The sequence below is a fragment of the Carcharhinus amblyrhynchos genome, chromosome 17 (assembly GCF_965287045.1).
Source record: "Carcharhinus amblyrhynchos chromosome 17, sCarAmb.v2.hapA, whole genome shotgun sequence".
Classification (NCBI taxonomy): Eukaryota; Metazoa; Chordata; class Chondrichthyes; order Carcharhiniformes; family Carcharhinidae; genus Carcharhinus; species Carcharhinus amblyrhynchos.
In genome coordinates this window covers 51,051,113-51,068,149 of record NC_137340.1, presented here as the reverse complement: position 1 = coordinate 51,068,149, position 17,037 = coordinate 51,051,113, and the positions used below count along the sequence as shown (strand labels likewise).

General features: G+C 44.3%; 1 protein-coding gene across 2 annotated transcripts in view; it reads left to right on the top strand.

Moving 5' to 3' along the window:
• The window catches only part of zfyve27 (zinc finger, FYVE domain containing 27), a 186,276-nt gene that overhangs the window by 36,006 nt on the left and 133,233 nt on the right, over positions 1 to 17,037 (top strand). For both annotated transcript variants that reach the window (XM_080205935.1, XM_080205936.1), the window contains exons 4-5: positions 4,434 to 4,529; positions 8,669 to 8,781. In XM_080205935.1, coding sequence (XP_080062061.1) covers positions 4,434 to 4,529; positions 8,669 to 8,781 — 209 coding nt within the window. The remainder of the gene's footprint in view (positions 1 to 4,433; positions 4,530 to 8,668; positions 8,782 to 17,037) is intronic.

The window sequence follows — 17,037 nt, the reverse complement described above, 5'->3', positions numbered from 1 at the left end:
GGGAAATAGTGGTGTGATTGTAAATGTCACTAGACAAATCCAGAACCCCGGGCAAATAGTCTGGAGACATGGGTTCGAATCCCACCATGGGCAGCTGGTAGAATTTGAATTCAACTAATGAGTTCAGTTGAATAATAAAACAATCTGAACTTGGAAGCTATTCACAGTAATGGTGCCATGAAACCATTGTCGATTTTGTAAAAATCCATCTGGCTCACTTTAGAGAGGGAAATCTGTTGTCCCTACCTATACTGGCCTGCTCGTGCCTCCAACACCCATAGCAATTTTGACACCAGTGGGACATGCACTCAAGAGTGGATTTTCACCAGAATCGCTTACTGTGAGCAAGTTGCTCCCAGTTATGGACATCTGTTTTTCTCCCTCTTTCAGTCATTGTGATGTAGAGATAGCGGCGTTGGACTCAGGTAAACACAATAAGAAGTCTCACAACAGCAGGTTAGAGTCCAACCAGTTTATGTGATAGTAATCTGACTAAGATTACTATCAAATAAACTGGTTGGACTCTAACCTGCTGTTGTGAGACTTCTTTCTCAGTCATTTTGAAGCAGTCTTTGGCCAGAATTCTTCTACCTCACCCGCCGCTGCAATTGTGGCAGGTGAAAGTCCATTGACAGTCGGGTGGGAATTTCTGGCTTTCAGATCAGTGCAGCTGGAGAATTCCGCCCTTTGTCTCTCTTGCTCACAATGAAAGTCACATCTCAGTTTGTCAGTGTGTCGCTAAAGATCTTTATTGGGAGTCATTCATCGGAAAACGAGGAGGCACAGAAGGAGGCCATTCACCCCATCATAATTTGAATCATTGGTAGTCACGGGTGAAGTGTCTGAAGATTGGAGAGTGGCAAATATTGTGCCTTTGTTTAAAAAGAGCTGCAGGGAAAAGCCTGGGACTACAGGCCAGTGAGCCTCACATCTGTGGTGGATAAGTTGTTGGAAAGTATTTTGAGTGACAGGATCTACAGACATTTAGAAACGCAAGGACTGATTAGGGACAGACAGCATGGCTTTGTGAGTGGAAAGTCATGTCTCGCAAATCTGAGTTTTTTGAAGGGGTAACCAAGAAGGTAGATGAGGGCAGTGCAGTTGATGTCCATATGGACTTTAGCAAGGCCTTTGACAAGGTACCGCATGGTAGGTTGCTGCATAAGGTTAAATCTCACGGGATCCAGCGTGAGGTAGTTAAATGGATACAAAATTGGCTTGATGACAGAATGTGGAGATGCCAGTGTTGGACTGGGGTAAACACAGTAAGATGTCTCACAACACCAGGTTCAAGTCCAGCAGGTTTATTTGGTAGCAAATGCCACTAGCTTTCGGAGCACTACTCCTTTGTCAGCTGAGTGAACTAGAGGGCATAGATTTAAGGTGGGAGGGGAGAGATACAGAAGGGCAGTTTTTTCACCCAGAGTGGTGAGTGTCTGGAACAAGCTGCCAGAGGTAGTAATAGAGGCAGGTAGAATTTTGTCGTAAAAAGCATTTAGACAGTTACATGGGTAAGATGTATATAGAGGAATATGCGCCAAATGTAGGCAATTGTGACTAGCTTTGGGGTGCTTTTAAAAAAATGGCATGGACATGTTGGGCCGAAGGATGTGTTTCCATGCTGTAAATCTCTGTGACTCTGTAGCTTGTGGCCTGATCATCAGAACTGTTTGTTCATGATCAGAACGCCATTAGCTATGCTCATCATGTCAGATGTCAGTGTGCATGGTCTAGTCTCGCCATCTGATCTTCATTAATTGTCTCGGACAGCTTAGGTAGAAATGATTCCATGTGAGTACAATAATATGGAAAGAATGCATCTTGGCTGGAGCAAGGTGACCCATGCGCATCCTCCTTCAACCAGCTTTTGATCAAGACATTCTTGTGTGAACCGTGGCTGCTTGATGAGAACTGCAGTTAACAAATTGAGGAGTTCCTGTTCCTCCAAATGAAACAATCTGCAAGCTTTGACATAGAGAACAGTGCTGTCCTATGATCCTGCTGACTGTCTGTGTTCCAAAATTTACCGCGATTCTGTAACTCCAGTCAATCTGGGAGGAATCTGTAACAAAATAAATAGTTTTTTAGATTTGTGTGCGTACCACAGCCAATTCCATGCGTGAATTGAATTGGACAGTTTTGAGGATTGTCTGATCATCTTTTTAATTACAGGAGTCAGTTGCATAACACCCCCGTGTCAGGACAGGAACTTGTCCATGTCTTTCTGGAAAAGTATTTGCATTCTCGGTACAAACTGTTTAGTTTAGGGGACCTTGAGCCAGTGTTCCTTTGGGTTTGCCAGATATAACTTTCAAAAAAGAACACAAGTCATTTACGATATGGGGATAAGGAATTCAGCAGATTCTTCTTTACCCAGGGGGTGGTTGGAATGTGGGGCTTGTTTTTACAAGGAATTGTCGAGGTGAATAGCTTTGAATCATTTAAGGGGAAAATGACTTGTGTTTATATAACGCCTTTTACAGGACAAAGTGCTTTGCAGCCTCGTCACTTTTAATGTCGGTATGAGGTTGCTGATTTGTGCACAGCAAGCTTCCACAAACAGCAGTGTGATGATCAGTTTTAACCTATATTTGTTGAGGCATCGTTACTGACCAGGGCGCCAGGAGATAGCTTTCCTGTTCTCCTTCGAAATAGTTCCTGGGATATGGGGTTAACTTAAATGGGCTTGATGGTTGGCTTGGGCCAGTTTAGGCCAAAGGGTCTGTCTCCGTGCCGTAGAGTGTAGAAGGGTCCTTCGTTTAACACCTTGCCTGAAAAATGGCACCTCCCACAGTGCAGGCCTACCTCAGTACTGCATTGGAGTGTCAGCTTTGATTTTCTCCTGTCTTGGAGTGGGACTTGAACCCAGAATCTCATGACTCAGATGCAAGAATGTCACCAAATGAACCATGGCTCGAAGGGAGAGATAGAAGGATATACACATAAATGTGGGTCAGTGAGTTGGCTGAAAATAGACTTGTGGATTGTAAACCAGATGGACAGAATGGCCTCTTGTGCTTTATATTCTATATAACAAACAAAATATGTCTAGGTAAGCTGGTCTCCTTTCCTAAAAACCTCAACTTTCCTGTACTTAAATTACACTTGTCTTGCCAATTCATCAGTTATTGAGTGTTCTGTTTCCCCTAATTTTTAATATACATGACTACTTCATGTCCAGTAAGAAGTCTCACAACACCAGGTTAAAGTCCCACTTGGAATCACGAGCTTTCAGAGCACTTCTCCTTCATCAGGTGAGTGGAGAGGTACATAAGAACATAAGAAATAGGAGCAGGAGTAGGCCATCTAGCCCTTCGAGCCTGCCCCGCCATTCAATAAGATCATGGCTGATCTGTCGTGGCTCAGTTCCACTTTCCCGCCCTCTCCCCATAACCCTTAATCCCTTCTCTTATCAAAAGCCCATCAACCCGCTTCTTAAAAATATTTAGCGAGGCAGCCTCCACCACTTCAACGGGCAGAGAATTCCAGAGATTCACCACCCTTTGAGTGAAGAAGTTCCTCCTCAACTCCGTTCTAAACCGCCTCCCCTTTATCTTGAGGCTGTGCCCCCTAGTCCTACTGTCTTTTTTGAGCGGGAAGAGTCTCTCCACCTCTATCCTATCCATCCCATTCATCATCTTATACGTCTCAATGAGATCTCCCCTCATTCTTCTAAACTCTAACGAGTACAAGCCTAGTTTATTCAGCCTCTCCTCATAGCTCAATCCCCTCAACTCCGGTATCAGCCTAGTAAACCTCCTCTGCACTCCCTCCAGGGCCAAAATATCCTTGCGCAGGTGCGGCGCCCAAAACTGCACACAGTACTCCAGCTGCGGCCTCACCAATGCCCTATACAGCTGCAGCAAGACCTCCCTACTTTTATATTCAATCCCCCTCGCTATGAAGGCCAGCATCCCATTCGCCTTCCTGACCACCTGCTGCACCTGCAAGCTGGGTTTTTGCGATTCATGCACAAGGACCCCGAGGTCCCTCTGCACCGTCGCCTGCTGCAGTTTTTCGCCACGTAAGTAATAGAGGTAGGTTCTACAAACCCGGCATATATAGACAAGGACACAATTGTAAGATGATGGTTGTAATGTGAGTCTTGCAATTGTGTCCTTGTCTACATATGCCAGGTTTGTGAAACCTACCACTCTATTCCCCTGATGAAGGAGCAGTGCTCTGAAAGCTTGTGATTCCAAATAAACCTGTTGGACTTTAACCTGCTGTTGGGAGATTTCTTACTGTGCCCACCCCACTCCAACACCAGCGTCTCCACATCATACCTCTTGCTAATTGTAAAATATTTGGAGTGAGCCTCCCAAGCCCCTCCCCATTCCATGATGACATCATGAGAGTTGATAATTTTGGATTTGATGATTATCACTTTGGTGCTAACGCTTCCATTTTGTGTGGGATTTTTCTCTCCATAGTTTAATTCATCTGGATGAGATGCTGAATAAGACGTGCAGCAGTTGTGAGGCTGTATATCGAGTCCTGTACTGGGAGGATCATTCGATGTCTGTCCTGTAAGTGAACACTCAGTTATGTTGGAAGCTATTAGTGCGAGGGGAGGATGATGTGATTTGGGGAAGGAAATTTGCTGTGAATTTTCTAGCCCTGACAAATATTATAATTAAAATAGAAATTTCAAATACAAAGGAACTTAGAATCGTAGAATCCCTACTGTGCAGAAGGAAGCCATTCGGCCCATCGAGTCTGCACAATCCCACCCAGGCCCTATCCCCATAACTCCATGTATTTACCCTAGCTGGGCCCCTAACACTAAGGGGCAATTCAGCATGGCCAATCTGCCTGACCTGCACATCTTTGGACTGTGGCAGGAAACCGGAGCATCCGGAGGAAATCCACACACACGTGGGGAGAATGTGCAAACTCCACATGGACAGTAACCTGAAGCCGCAATTGAACCCGGGCACCTACCCACACACACACACACACACACACACACACCCCCCCCCCCCCCCCGCCCACCCCCCACTCTGGCTTCCATAAGCTTTCTGCTGGTGGAATAGAAGAAAGAGAATCTGAATTTGCATAGCACCTTTACTGACTTCAGGATGTTCCAAAGTATTCTCCGCCCAACTTGTTCTTTTTGAAATATAGTCACTATATTGTAGGAAATACAGCAGCCAATTTACACATGGCAAGCTCCCACACACTTTTCCCTTCCCTATCCTTACCTTTTCCAACCCAACTGTCCAAGACCTCTGCTTCTGTAACCCTGGCTGACTGAACATCGCTGATTTTAATCACTCGTCCATTGTGCCCATGCCTTCAGCTGCCTACGCCCCAGGTTCTGGAGTTCCCTTCCTACATCTTTTTTTCTTCTCTGAGTCTTCATTCCTTTTAAGGTACTTTTTAAACCTCATCTGTTTGACCAAGCTTTTGATCATCTGCTCTAATATCTCCTATGCCGTTCAGTGTCAGGTTTTGTTTGAGGAATGTCCGATCGTTTAATTACAGGAAATTTTATAACGATCATAGGATCCCTGCAGTGCAGGGAGAGGCTATTTGATCTTTTGAGCCTGCAGTGACTATTCACTTGATTAATCAATGACTGAAATAATGCAAAAAAAGGAGCCATGCCTGTGGCTGGTAGCCACAGTGATTGGTGGCTTTGTAAATATTATAGGTGGGAGCATATCACTGTAAAAAGGACAAGGATAGAATAATTTAGCAACCAAAACTGTGTGTCAGATGAATTTCAAGGCAGGTAAGTATAAAGTCACTCATGTGCAGGCAACCCCTGAGTCTATGTTGCTCACTAACTGGTTTTCTGGTTTGGACATCGGTGGTTTCTAAGAAAGGACATCCTTGTTGTGGAGGCAGTGCAACAGAGGGTCTCTCCCAAGACTAATTCTTGGGATGGCATGACTGTCCAATGAGGAGAGATTGAGGCGACTGGGCCTATATCCACTACAGTTTAGAAGGATGCGAGGTTGGGGAGGAGGGGGGGTCTCATTGGAACTTAAAAAGTTCTTAAGGGGCTAGACAGGGAAGATGCAGAAAGGATGTCCTCTCCAGGCCATCACGAACCACAATAAGAGGTAGGTCACTTAGGGCTGAGATGTGGTGGAATTTCTTCACTTCAAAGGTTATGAACCTTTGGAATTCTCTACTCCAGGGATCTGTCGAGGTTTATTCGTTGAATATGTTCAAGACCGAGATTGATGGGTTTTTTGATACTAAAGACATCAAGGGATATGGGGATAGTGCGAGAAATTGGAGTTGAGATTAAAAAAAAGTCTTGTTCTAATTGAATGATAGAGCAGACTTGAGGGGCCGAATAGCCTACTTCTGTTCGCATAGAAAGTTAAGGGATGATTTGATTGAGATTTTTAGTGTTTTGGAAGGAGTTGATAGATAGAGAAACTGTTCCTTTAAGACCAACACAGCAGATCAATCATCACAGAAGCATTCTGCTACTGCTGGAAGGAAATCTTAGATACGGTGAAGATAACCTGAATTCTAGCCAATTGTTCAGGGCAGAAGTTCACGCAAGTTACCGCCTTTCGCTCCTTCACTCAATAGGTGGTCAGGTTGTGCAACTGTCTCCCACTAAAGGTAGTAAATACTAACTCAATTAATCTTAAGAGATGTTTACAGTTTTGTTTTGCTATGCAATGTTTTAAAAAAACAGGATTTGGAGCCAAGACAAGTGTTTGGGGTTAAGATATAGATCAATTAAAGATGAGATCGCAAAGTACTTAGAAGTGCATGATAAAGTAGGACTGAGTCAGCATGGCTTTCTCAAGGGAAGGTCATGCCTGACAAATCTGTTAGAGTTATTTGAAGACATAACAAGGAAGTTAGATAAAAGAGAACCAGTGGGCTTTATGTATTTAGATTTCTAGAAGGTCTTTGACAAGGTGCTGCATAGGAGACTGTTAATTAAGTGCCCATGGTGTTAAGGGTAAGATCCTGGCATGGATAGAGGATTGGCTGACTGGCAGAAGCAGAGAGTGGGGATAAAGGGGTCTTTTTCAGGATGGCAGCCAGCGACTAGTGGTGTGTCTCAGGGGTCAGTGCTGGGGCCACAACTTTTCACAATATACATTAATGATTTGGAGGAAGGAACTGAAACTGTTGCTAAATTTGCAGATGATACAAGTATGTAGAGGGACAGGTAGTATTGAGGAATTAGGGGGACTGCAGAAGGACTTGGACAGGTTAGGAGATTGTATTCCATCTGCCACTTCTTTGTCCAATGTGGAAAAATGTGAGGTTACGCGCTTTGGAAGGAAGACTGGAGTCATAGACTATTTTCTAAATGAGAAAATGCTTAAGAAATCAGAAATACAAAGGGACTTGGGAGTCATCGCTCAAGATTCTCTTAAGATTAACGTGCAGGTCCAGTCTTCAGTTAGGAAGGCAAATGCAATGTTAACATTCATGCCGAGAGGGTTAGAATACAAGAGCAGGGGATGTACTTCTGAGGCTGTATAAAGCACTGGTCAGACCCTATTTGGAGTATTGTGAGCAGTTTTGGGCCCCTTATCTAAGGAAGGATGTGTTGGTCTTGGAAAGGGTCCAGAGGAGGTTCACGAGAATGATCCCTGGAATGAAAGCTTCTCGTATAAGGAATGGTTGAGGTCTCTGGGTCTGTACCTCTTGGAGTTCAGAAGGATAGGGGGGGGATCTTATTGAAACTTAAGGATACTGCGAGGTCTGGAAAGAATAGATATGGAGAGGATGTTTCCACTAGTAGGAAAAAGTAAAACCACAGGCTAAAGGGACGATCCTTTTAAAATAGAGATGAGGAGAAATTTCTTCAGTCAGAGAGCGATGAATCTGTGGAAATTTGCCGCAGAAGGCTGTGGAGACCAGGTCATTGAGTGTCTTTAGACAGAGATAGATAGATAGATTCTTGATTAATAAGGGGATCAGGGGTTATGGTGAAAAGGCAGAGAATGGGGATGAGTAAAAATATCAGCCATGATTGAATGGTGGAGCAGACTCTATGAGCCCAGTGGCCTAATTCTGCTCCTATGTCTTATGATCTAAATTCAGGATCTCGGTCAATGACAGAACAGGCTTGAGGAGGTGAACAGTCTCCTCCTGTTCTTAAGCTCCTGGTGACCACGTAACATTGTATTTGTATTTATATTTGATTTGATTTTGATTTGTTATTGTCATATGTATACAGTGAAAAAAATTGTTTCTCGCATGTGATACAGACAAAGCATACTGTACATAGAGAAGAAAAGGGTGCAGGATGTAGTGTTACAGTCACAGTTGGGGTGTGGAGAAAGATCAACTTAGTGAGAGGTAAGTCCATTCAAAAGCCTGATGGCAGCGGGTAAGAAACTGTTCGTGAGTGGGTTGAAAAGTGACCTCAGATTTTTTCCTAATGGAAGAAGTTGGAAGAGAGAATATCTGGGGTGCATGGGGCTCTTAATTGTGCTGGCTGCTTTAGTGAGGCAGCGGGAAGTGTAGACAGTCAGTGGATGGGAGGCTGGCTTGCGTGATGGATTGGGCTACATTCACGACCTTTTGTAGTTTCTCGTGGTCTAGGGCAGAGTAGGAGCCATACCAAACTGTGATACAACCAGAAAGAATGCTTTCTATGGTGCATCTGTAAAAATTGTCTAAAATTCTGCAGTGCTAATGCTGGATATTTTGCCTTGCTTTCTATCTTGTTCAGGTTTTATGGAAGCCTGCTGGGAACGCTCTCTGTCTTTTACCTGCTTCCACTCTGCTGGGTCATGGTTCTCCTGAACAGTGTGTTATTTCTGGGGAATGCTGATTTTTACAGGGGTAAGTGATTGGGAATGTTGATGTGATGGGGCAACCCATGAAACGATGCTAAAGAAAGGGGAAATTAACACACTTGTTCCAAGTGCTGCAGCAGCATTTGTATAGAATTGTATCTCACTCCCCTTTGCCTCATGTTTCCAATTCAGAATAATTAGAACCATACAATCCCTACAGTGCAGAAGGAGACCATTAGGCCCATCGGGTCTGCATCACCTCCCTGAAAGAGCGTCTTACGCAAGCTCAACCCCTGCCCTATCCCTGTAACCCCACACATTTACCATGGCTAATCCAAATACCCTGCGTATCTTTGGACTGCAGGAGGAAACTGGAGCACCTGGAGGAAACTCACGCTGACAGAAAGCGTTAGTTATGAGCTCCACAGTTGCTCCAGAGCATTGGTTCATTGTACGTGCGTCACGCATCTGCCCTGAGTCCTCCTTGCATGGCTTGGTGACAGATTTATTATGGAAGTTGCTGCTGTGAAGCATCTTGAAAGGTTTTTCTACTGTGATGATGCTACGTAAATGTAGCTTGTACCACTATTGAACTGGATTGCTCTTCAGAGCAGCCTGTGCGGATTGGATGAGTCGAATGCTGCTGTATTGTACTATTGTATTTTTATTATTCCTACCATACTGTGGCCTTTGAATGAAATCTCCAATTTAATGTTTAATAAGAGATAGACCTGCACTGTGGAACTGACTTGTGACATTCTGAAGCTCAGTTATAGGGGAGGCGATGACCGAGTGGTATTATCACTAGACTTTTAATGCAGAAACTCAGCTAATGTTCTGGGGACCCGGGTTCAAATCCCACCACGGCAGATGGTGGAATTTGGATTCAATAAAAAATATCTGGAATTAAGAATCTACTGATGACCATGAAACCATTGTCGATTGTCAGAAAAACTCATTTGTTCTACTAATGTCCTTTATGGAAGGAAATCTGCCATCCTTACCCGGTCTGGCCTACATGTGACGAGACAGAGTATAGGAATGAGAGAGAAAATCTGGTGAACTGGTGCGATGACAATCTATTCCCCAGTGTCAACAAAATGAAGGAGATAGTAATCGACTTCAGAAAGCGTAGAGGAGAACATACCCTTATCTACATCAATGGGAAGAAATGGTCGAGGGCTTCATGTTTTTAGGTTCAGATCATCAATAACCCACCCTTGTCCTCCCATGCTAGCACTATGGTTAAGGAAGCCCACCAACGCCTCTACTTTCTCAGAAGAGTAAGGAAATTTGGCATGTCCGCTATGATTCTCACCAACTTTTACAGATGCAGCATAGAAAGCATTCTTCCTGGTTGTGTCACAGCCTGGTATGGCTCCTGCTCTGACTGCAGAGAACTGTGAGAACCTACAAAAGGTTGTGAATGAAGACCAGTCCATCACTCAAACCAGCCTCCCTTCCATTGACTCTGTCTGCACTTACTGCTGCCTTGGCAAAGCAGCCAGCATAATTAAGGACGCCACGCAGCCTGGACATTCTCCCTTCCATCTTCTTCTGTTGGGAAAAAGGCACAAAATTCTGAGGACACATACCAACCCAGTTGAGAACAGCTTCTTCCCTGCTACTATCAGACTTTTGAATGGACCACCTCGCATTAAGTTGATCTTTCTCTACACCCTAGCTATGACCGTAACACTACATTCTGGGCCCTCTCCTTTCCTTCTCTATGTACGGTATGCTGTGTCTGTGTAGCACGCAAGAAATAATACTTTTCGATGTATACCAAAACATGTGACAAATCAAAATGTGACTCCAGAGCCCCAGCAATGTGATGACTCTCAGCAGCCCTCTGAAATGCCCTAGCCAAGGGCAACTAGGGATGGGCAATAAATACTGGCCCATCCAGCGATGCTTATGCCCCATGAATGAATGAAAAACAAATTCGTGTGCTACCGTTGAAACCAGCAGAAATCCCTTCTCGCTAAATATTTTTAAGACGTGGGTTGATGGGTTTTTGATAAGAGAGGGGATTAAGGGTGATGGGGAGAGGGCGGGAATGTGGAACTGAGCCACAACAGATCAGCCATGATCTTATTGAATGGCGGGGCAGGCTCGAAGGGCTAGTTGGCCTACTCCTGCTCCTATTTCTTACGTTCTTATGTTCTTATGTTCTTCTATGGGTGCATTTTTCTGGGGGCAAGTTTAGCACTGCTGCAATTCTGCTTAGCGCCTGATGGTGGTAGCACTGAGCTTTCACTAGTTAATTTTCTCAACAGTGCTCTGAGCAGACACTAAATCACTCTGCAGACCCACTTCTAATTCAGAGGAAGATACTTGAACCAGAGTCAGAGAATCCAGATTCTTGGGGATGATTTTGCTGGGCATCAGTTTGTCAGAACGCTTGTTTTCAGGATAGAATCAGGAAACTCAGTTCGTCAAAATGCTACATAAAAATCCTGGAATCCCATGTGCTAAATTTGACCTGGATGCTGGTGGCTTTGATATTGGGCAGTAAAAGCTTCTTTGTGATCTTATAGGCAAGGGACAGTAGTTTCCTGCCCTCTCCACTAGGAGAGGAGAGATATTCAACAAGCTCAGTGATAGCAGTGGCTCTCTCACTCGCCTCTGTGTCTGAAAGTTGTCGGTTCAAGTCATACAGAGCACGTGGTCTAGACTGACATTCCAATGTCCCTTGTCTGCCCTAATTTACTTATTTTAAATATTTCTCCTAGTTTAGAAGTATAGGACTGGGGATACAATTTAAAAATTCGAGCCAGACAGTTAGGGGTGAAATCAACACTTCTAAACAGAAGATAGAAATTTGAAACCTTCTCATGCAAATGACAATTCATAGAATCCCTATAGTGCAGAAGGAGGCCATTCAGCCCATCAGGTCTGCACCGACCACAACCCCAGGCCCTATCACCATAACCCCATGCACTTACCCTAGCTAGTCCTCCTGACACTTAAGGGGCAATTCAACATGACCAATCCACCCAACCCGCACATCTTTGGCGTGCGGGAGGAAACCGGAGCACCCGGAGGAAACCCACGCAGACACGGGGAGAACGTGCAGACTCCGCACAGACGGTGACCCAAGCCGGGAATTGAACCTGGGTCCCTGGCACTGAGAGTCAGCAGTGGTAAACATTGTGCCACTGTGGCGACCCAAATTCCTGTTAGATTAGTTCATTTAAAATTGGAGATTGCTCGATCTTTGTTAGTTAGGGGCATTTGCGGACATTGAACAACAGCTCCATGTGTTGCAGATCAGCCGTGATCTTATTGACTCAAGAGGCCAAATGGCTGCTTACTGTTCCTGTGTTCATTTGCTATCATATGCTATCATTCATGTGCAGGTCTAGGGTGCTGGTGTTGACAGGCTCTTTAACTAATGTGTGAATGAGGATAGAAGGATCACAGTGGAGCTAACCCTACCACTGCCTTGTGTGAGCACTTTCCAGCTGGAGTCAGTTGGGTTGCAATCAGTGAAAGCTCTGACTAGTTTGGTTTGATTTGATTTATTAATGTCACGTGTATTAACATACTTTGAAAAGTATTGTTTCTTGTGTGCTATACAGACAAAGCATACCGTTCGTAGAGAAGGAAACAAGAGAGTGCAGAATGTAGTGTTACAGTCATAGCTAGGGTGTAGAGAAAGATCACTTAAATGCACGGTAGATCCATTCAAAAATCTGATGGCAGCAGGGAAGAAGCTGTTCTTGAGTTGGTTGGTACGTGACCTCTGACTTTTGTATCTTTTTCCTGACAGAAGAAGGTGGAAGAGAGAATGTCCGGGGTGCGTGGGGTCCTTGATTATGCTGGCTGCTTTGCTGAGGCAGCAGGACTTGTAGAGAGAGTCTACAATTGAATGGGAGGCGGGTTTGCGTGATGGACTAGGCTACATTCATGACCTTCTGTAGTTCCTTGCGGTCTTGGGCCGAGCAGAAGCCATACCAAGCTCTGATACAACCAGATGTTTTCTATGGTGCATCTGTAAAAGTTGGTGGATTTCTTTGCCTCTCTCTTGCCAAGGAGCACTGAGACCAGCTTAGCAGGGACTGTTCTCCACTCTTGGCTGACTTCACTCATTTTGCACAGAGCAGAGATTTATCCTGGGCTTTCCTGGCCTATTTGGCTTGAGTAGCAAGCGATCTTTACCAACTGTTTATTTTACAACTCCATCCCAAAGTTTTATTTCACTTCTGCTCGTTCCTGTTTACTCTTTGATGTACTTTTGTCTATTTATTTTCCAGTTGTCTGTTTCTCTGATTTTCTTGGGCCCCCTTTCCAATTCCAGTTAATTATTCTTTCCCTGCTGGTAACTTTTCTGTCTCTGTCTCCACTCACAACCGTTTATTTTACAGAAACTCTTAACATCTACTCTTTAGTTTATGTATAGCTCCAAGTAACGAGAGGACAGCCAATATCAATAGCTGTGTTTTATTAAAATCTGTATTACTTATTTTCAGAGGACTGAGCTATGAGGATAAGTCAGATTTGTTTTAATGACATCCATCAACTGGAATGAGGGACAACGAACTGGGAGAAATGATCTTCTGTGGATGCTTTTGATTTGATTTATTACTGTCATGTGTATTAGCATACAGTGAAAAATATTGTTTCTTGTGCGCTATACCGACAAAGCATACCGTTCGTAGAGAAGGAAAGGAGAGAGTGCAGAATGTAGTGTTACAGTCATAGTTAGGATGTAGAGAAAGATCAACTTAATGCAAGGTAGGTCCATTTTAAAAGTCTGATGGCAGCAGGGAAGAAGCTGTCCTTCAGTCAGTTGGTGCATGACCTCAGACTTTCATATCTTTTTCCCAGTAGAAGAAGGTGGAAGAGAGAATGATTGGGGTGTGTGGGGCCCTTAATTATGTTGGCTGCTTTGCCGAGGCAGCGGGAAGTGGAGACAATGTCAGTGGATGGGAGACTGGTTTGCGTGATGGATTGGGCTACATTCACGACCTTTTGTAGTTCCTTGCAGTCTTGGGCAGAGCAGGAGCCATACCAAGCTGTGATATAACCAGAAAGAATGCTTTCTATGGTGCATCTGTAAAAGTTGGTGAGACTTGTAGCTGACATGCCAAATTTCCCTAGTCTTCTGAGAAAATAGAGGCATGGGTGGGCTTTTTTAGCTATAATGTCAGCATGGGGGGAACAGGACAGGTTGTTGGTGATCTAGACACCTAAAAACTTGAAGCTCTTGACCCTTTTACTTTGTCCCTGTTGATGTAGACAGGGACATGTTCTCCTTTACGCTTCCTGAAGTCTATGACAATCTCCTTCATTTCACATTCTCTCTTCCATCATCTTCTGTCAGGAAAAAGATACAAACATGTCAACTAACTCAAGAACAGCTACTTCCTGCTTCTGCCAGATTTTTGAATGGATTTAACTCGCATTAAGTTGATCTTTCTGTACACCCTAGCTATGACTATAACACTACATTCTGCACTCTCTCCTTTCCTTCTCTATGAGTGGTATGCTTTGTATAGCGTACTAGAAACAATACTTTTCACCGTATACTAATACATGTGACAATAATAAATCAAATCAAGCCTGTTCCTTTCGTTCAGATTGTGGCTCATCTGAATCTTTGTCTTTAAAGTTTATTTATTAGTCACATGCAGGCTTACATTAACACTACAATGAAGTTTCTGTGAAAATCTCTTAGTCGCCACAGTCCGGCGCCTGTTCGGGTATACTGAGGGAGAATTTAGCATGGTCAGTGCACCTAACCAGCACGTCTTTCAGACTGTGGGAGGAAACTGGAGCACCCGGAGGAAACCCACACAGACACGGGGAGAACGTGCAACTCCACACAGGCAGTGAGCCCAGGCCGGAATTGAACCCGGGTCCCTGACACTGTGAGGCAGCAGTGCTAACCATTGTGCCACCGTGCCTTGGTTCCATAACAGGCAAATACTGCCCAACAAGAATCAATCAAGTTTCAGTACTTAAACCTCATCAACCCACAGGAGTCCTGGTGTGTGATTCACGTGCGACTTGGCATAGGGAGAATGGCGAGGAGAGGTTGAGGTTAACATTCGCTGTTTTGAGTGAAAATAAGAAGAAGGAATGCAACCAAATAGAAGGTTGAGTTTTTGGTGGAATTTTTTGTTTGTAATGCTGAGTCGTGTACTTTGACAGGCCAGTGCCTCGGGTGAGTTGCTGCTGCCAATCTGATTGAATTACACACCCTTTTACCCAAGCTTCTTATTCTAAACCTCTGCTCAAATCTTGTTGAGCATTCCTCTCCAAGGTCAGGGAAGGGCTTCCTCCTTCTCCTCCTCCCTTCCCATTCCAACACCCGTACCAGCACCTGCTCCCGTTATGCTTGTTGTTTGTATGTAAATGGCCGGAAAGGGGCTTAAACTGGATTCACGCTTAATATCCGAATCAAATGGAATCATTTGTACTGTATTACAGCATGAAATTCATTCCAGTGAGGGGATGAGGATGGATTCACAGCTGTGCTTTTTATATTTTCCTGCAAGGATCCGAAAATGTGAGCTGTTTCCACCCTGCGGCTGGTTTTTGGCTCAGCTTTCCCCAGAACCCGTTCCTGCCCAAATCCATTTTGTAGATCCACCTGTCGGTGGGTCTGTCAAGCTGGGGTCAGCAAGCCCGGTTTAGCAAGTTAAACAGTCATGATCCCTTGAGGAAAAAATTACTTGGTAAAGCTTATGTGCCTGCCACAATCTGTTTTTAACCCTTATACGGTGGACAAAGAACTGCGAGTCGACTTTGTGTTAATACCGTAATATTTGTTCATAGACACATTTAATATTAATCACCCACACAGTCAATACTAAATTACTTTACAGAATACTAAAGTTCAAGTTCAAGACTAGACCTTGACTTGACTTTTGCGTGACTGGCAAGTACCCAGACAGATATTGGCCTTTATCTGTGTGTTGGTCTCTGTAGACCTTGGTGTAGTCTGGTCTGATGCTCTGTCTTCCTTCTGTTGTTGGTGTGGTGACTTTCTTCATGGTGGCAGTTGCTGGTGGTGGTCACCGTTCTGTTCCTGTTGCATGAGCTCTTCCTTCCATTGTGCAGCACCTTTTATCCCTCATTTGGTTTCACGTCCTTTTGGGTGACTCTTGATTATTACCTATCAATCAATCAATCAGGGTTCAATCACCCTGATCGATAGAATCCAATCAGATGCTGCCACACCAATCTCTGGGTGTGTACCCAATGGCCATGCCTGTGGGTGCTGGAGGCACGTAGGTCACATCCCTCCCTCCCAAGTAAGGGGTTAAGGCTTCCCTTTGTCTGGTAAACAACCCGGTTTGACCAGAGAGTGCCTGTTGTCTTCAAGATGGCCTGTTTTCTGTGTAATCAGTAGTCCGGAGCTGCAGCCTATTCCTCTCTGCCCAATATTTATTTAAGGCTGCAGCCTGTCCGTTTCTGTGTTCGGCCAACTGTCCCAGCATGCTTTGCAAATTGCCATCTTAGATGGTCCATTTGGCCACACTAATGAAACTAAAGATTGCCAACCTTCTTGGAGCTGAGGATTGCAGTGAAAATGTTTGCAGAGAAGGGGATTGCATTGATTGTAATCTTCCCAAATTCCCTACATTCTAGAAAATTTCCAGCAGATTGGAACACCACCAATGTTAACACCACTATTCAAGAAAAGAGGGATGCAGAAAGCCGAAAACTTTAGACCGGCTAAGTTAGCATCTATCAGTGGGAAAATCCATTACTAAATCCGTTACTAAAGGGTGCAGTGGCTGGATGTTTAGAAAATCATAATATAATTGCGCAGTGAGAAAGTGAAATTATGTTTGACAGGTGTTAAGAGGTGATCTTATTGAAACATATATCCGATCCTAGTGGGCTTGACAGGCAAGATGCTGAGAGGATGTTTCCTCTTGTGGGGAAATCCAGAATTAGGGGGCAGAGTTTAAGAGTAAGGGTCTCCCATTTAAAGTGGAGATGAAAAATGTATTCTCTTGAAGGGTCGGAGTCTGTGCCATTCTCTGCCACAGAAAGCAGTGGTGGCTGAGGGATTGGATATATTCAAGGCTGGGATAGACTTTTCATCAACAAGGAAGTTGAAATGTCTGGGGGATAGGCATGAAAGTGGAGTCAAGGCCAGAGTCAAATCAACCATGGTCTTATTGAATGGTGGAGCAGACTCAGTGGGCCAAATAGCCTACTCCTGCTTCTATTTCTTCTGATCTTTTGACCTTATCATTCTGGTAAATCATTTTTGAACCTTAACCAGTGCATTGATATCCTTTCTTGTACACAGGAGTTCACAGCTGTGCACAGTGCCCTT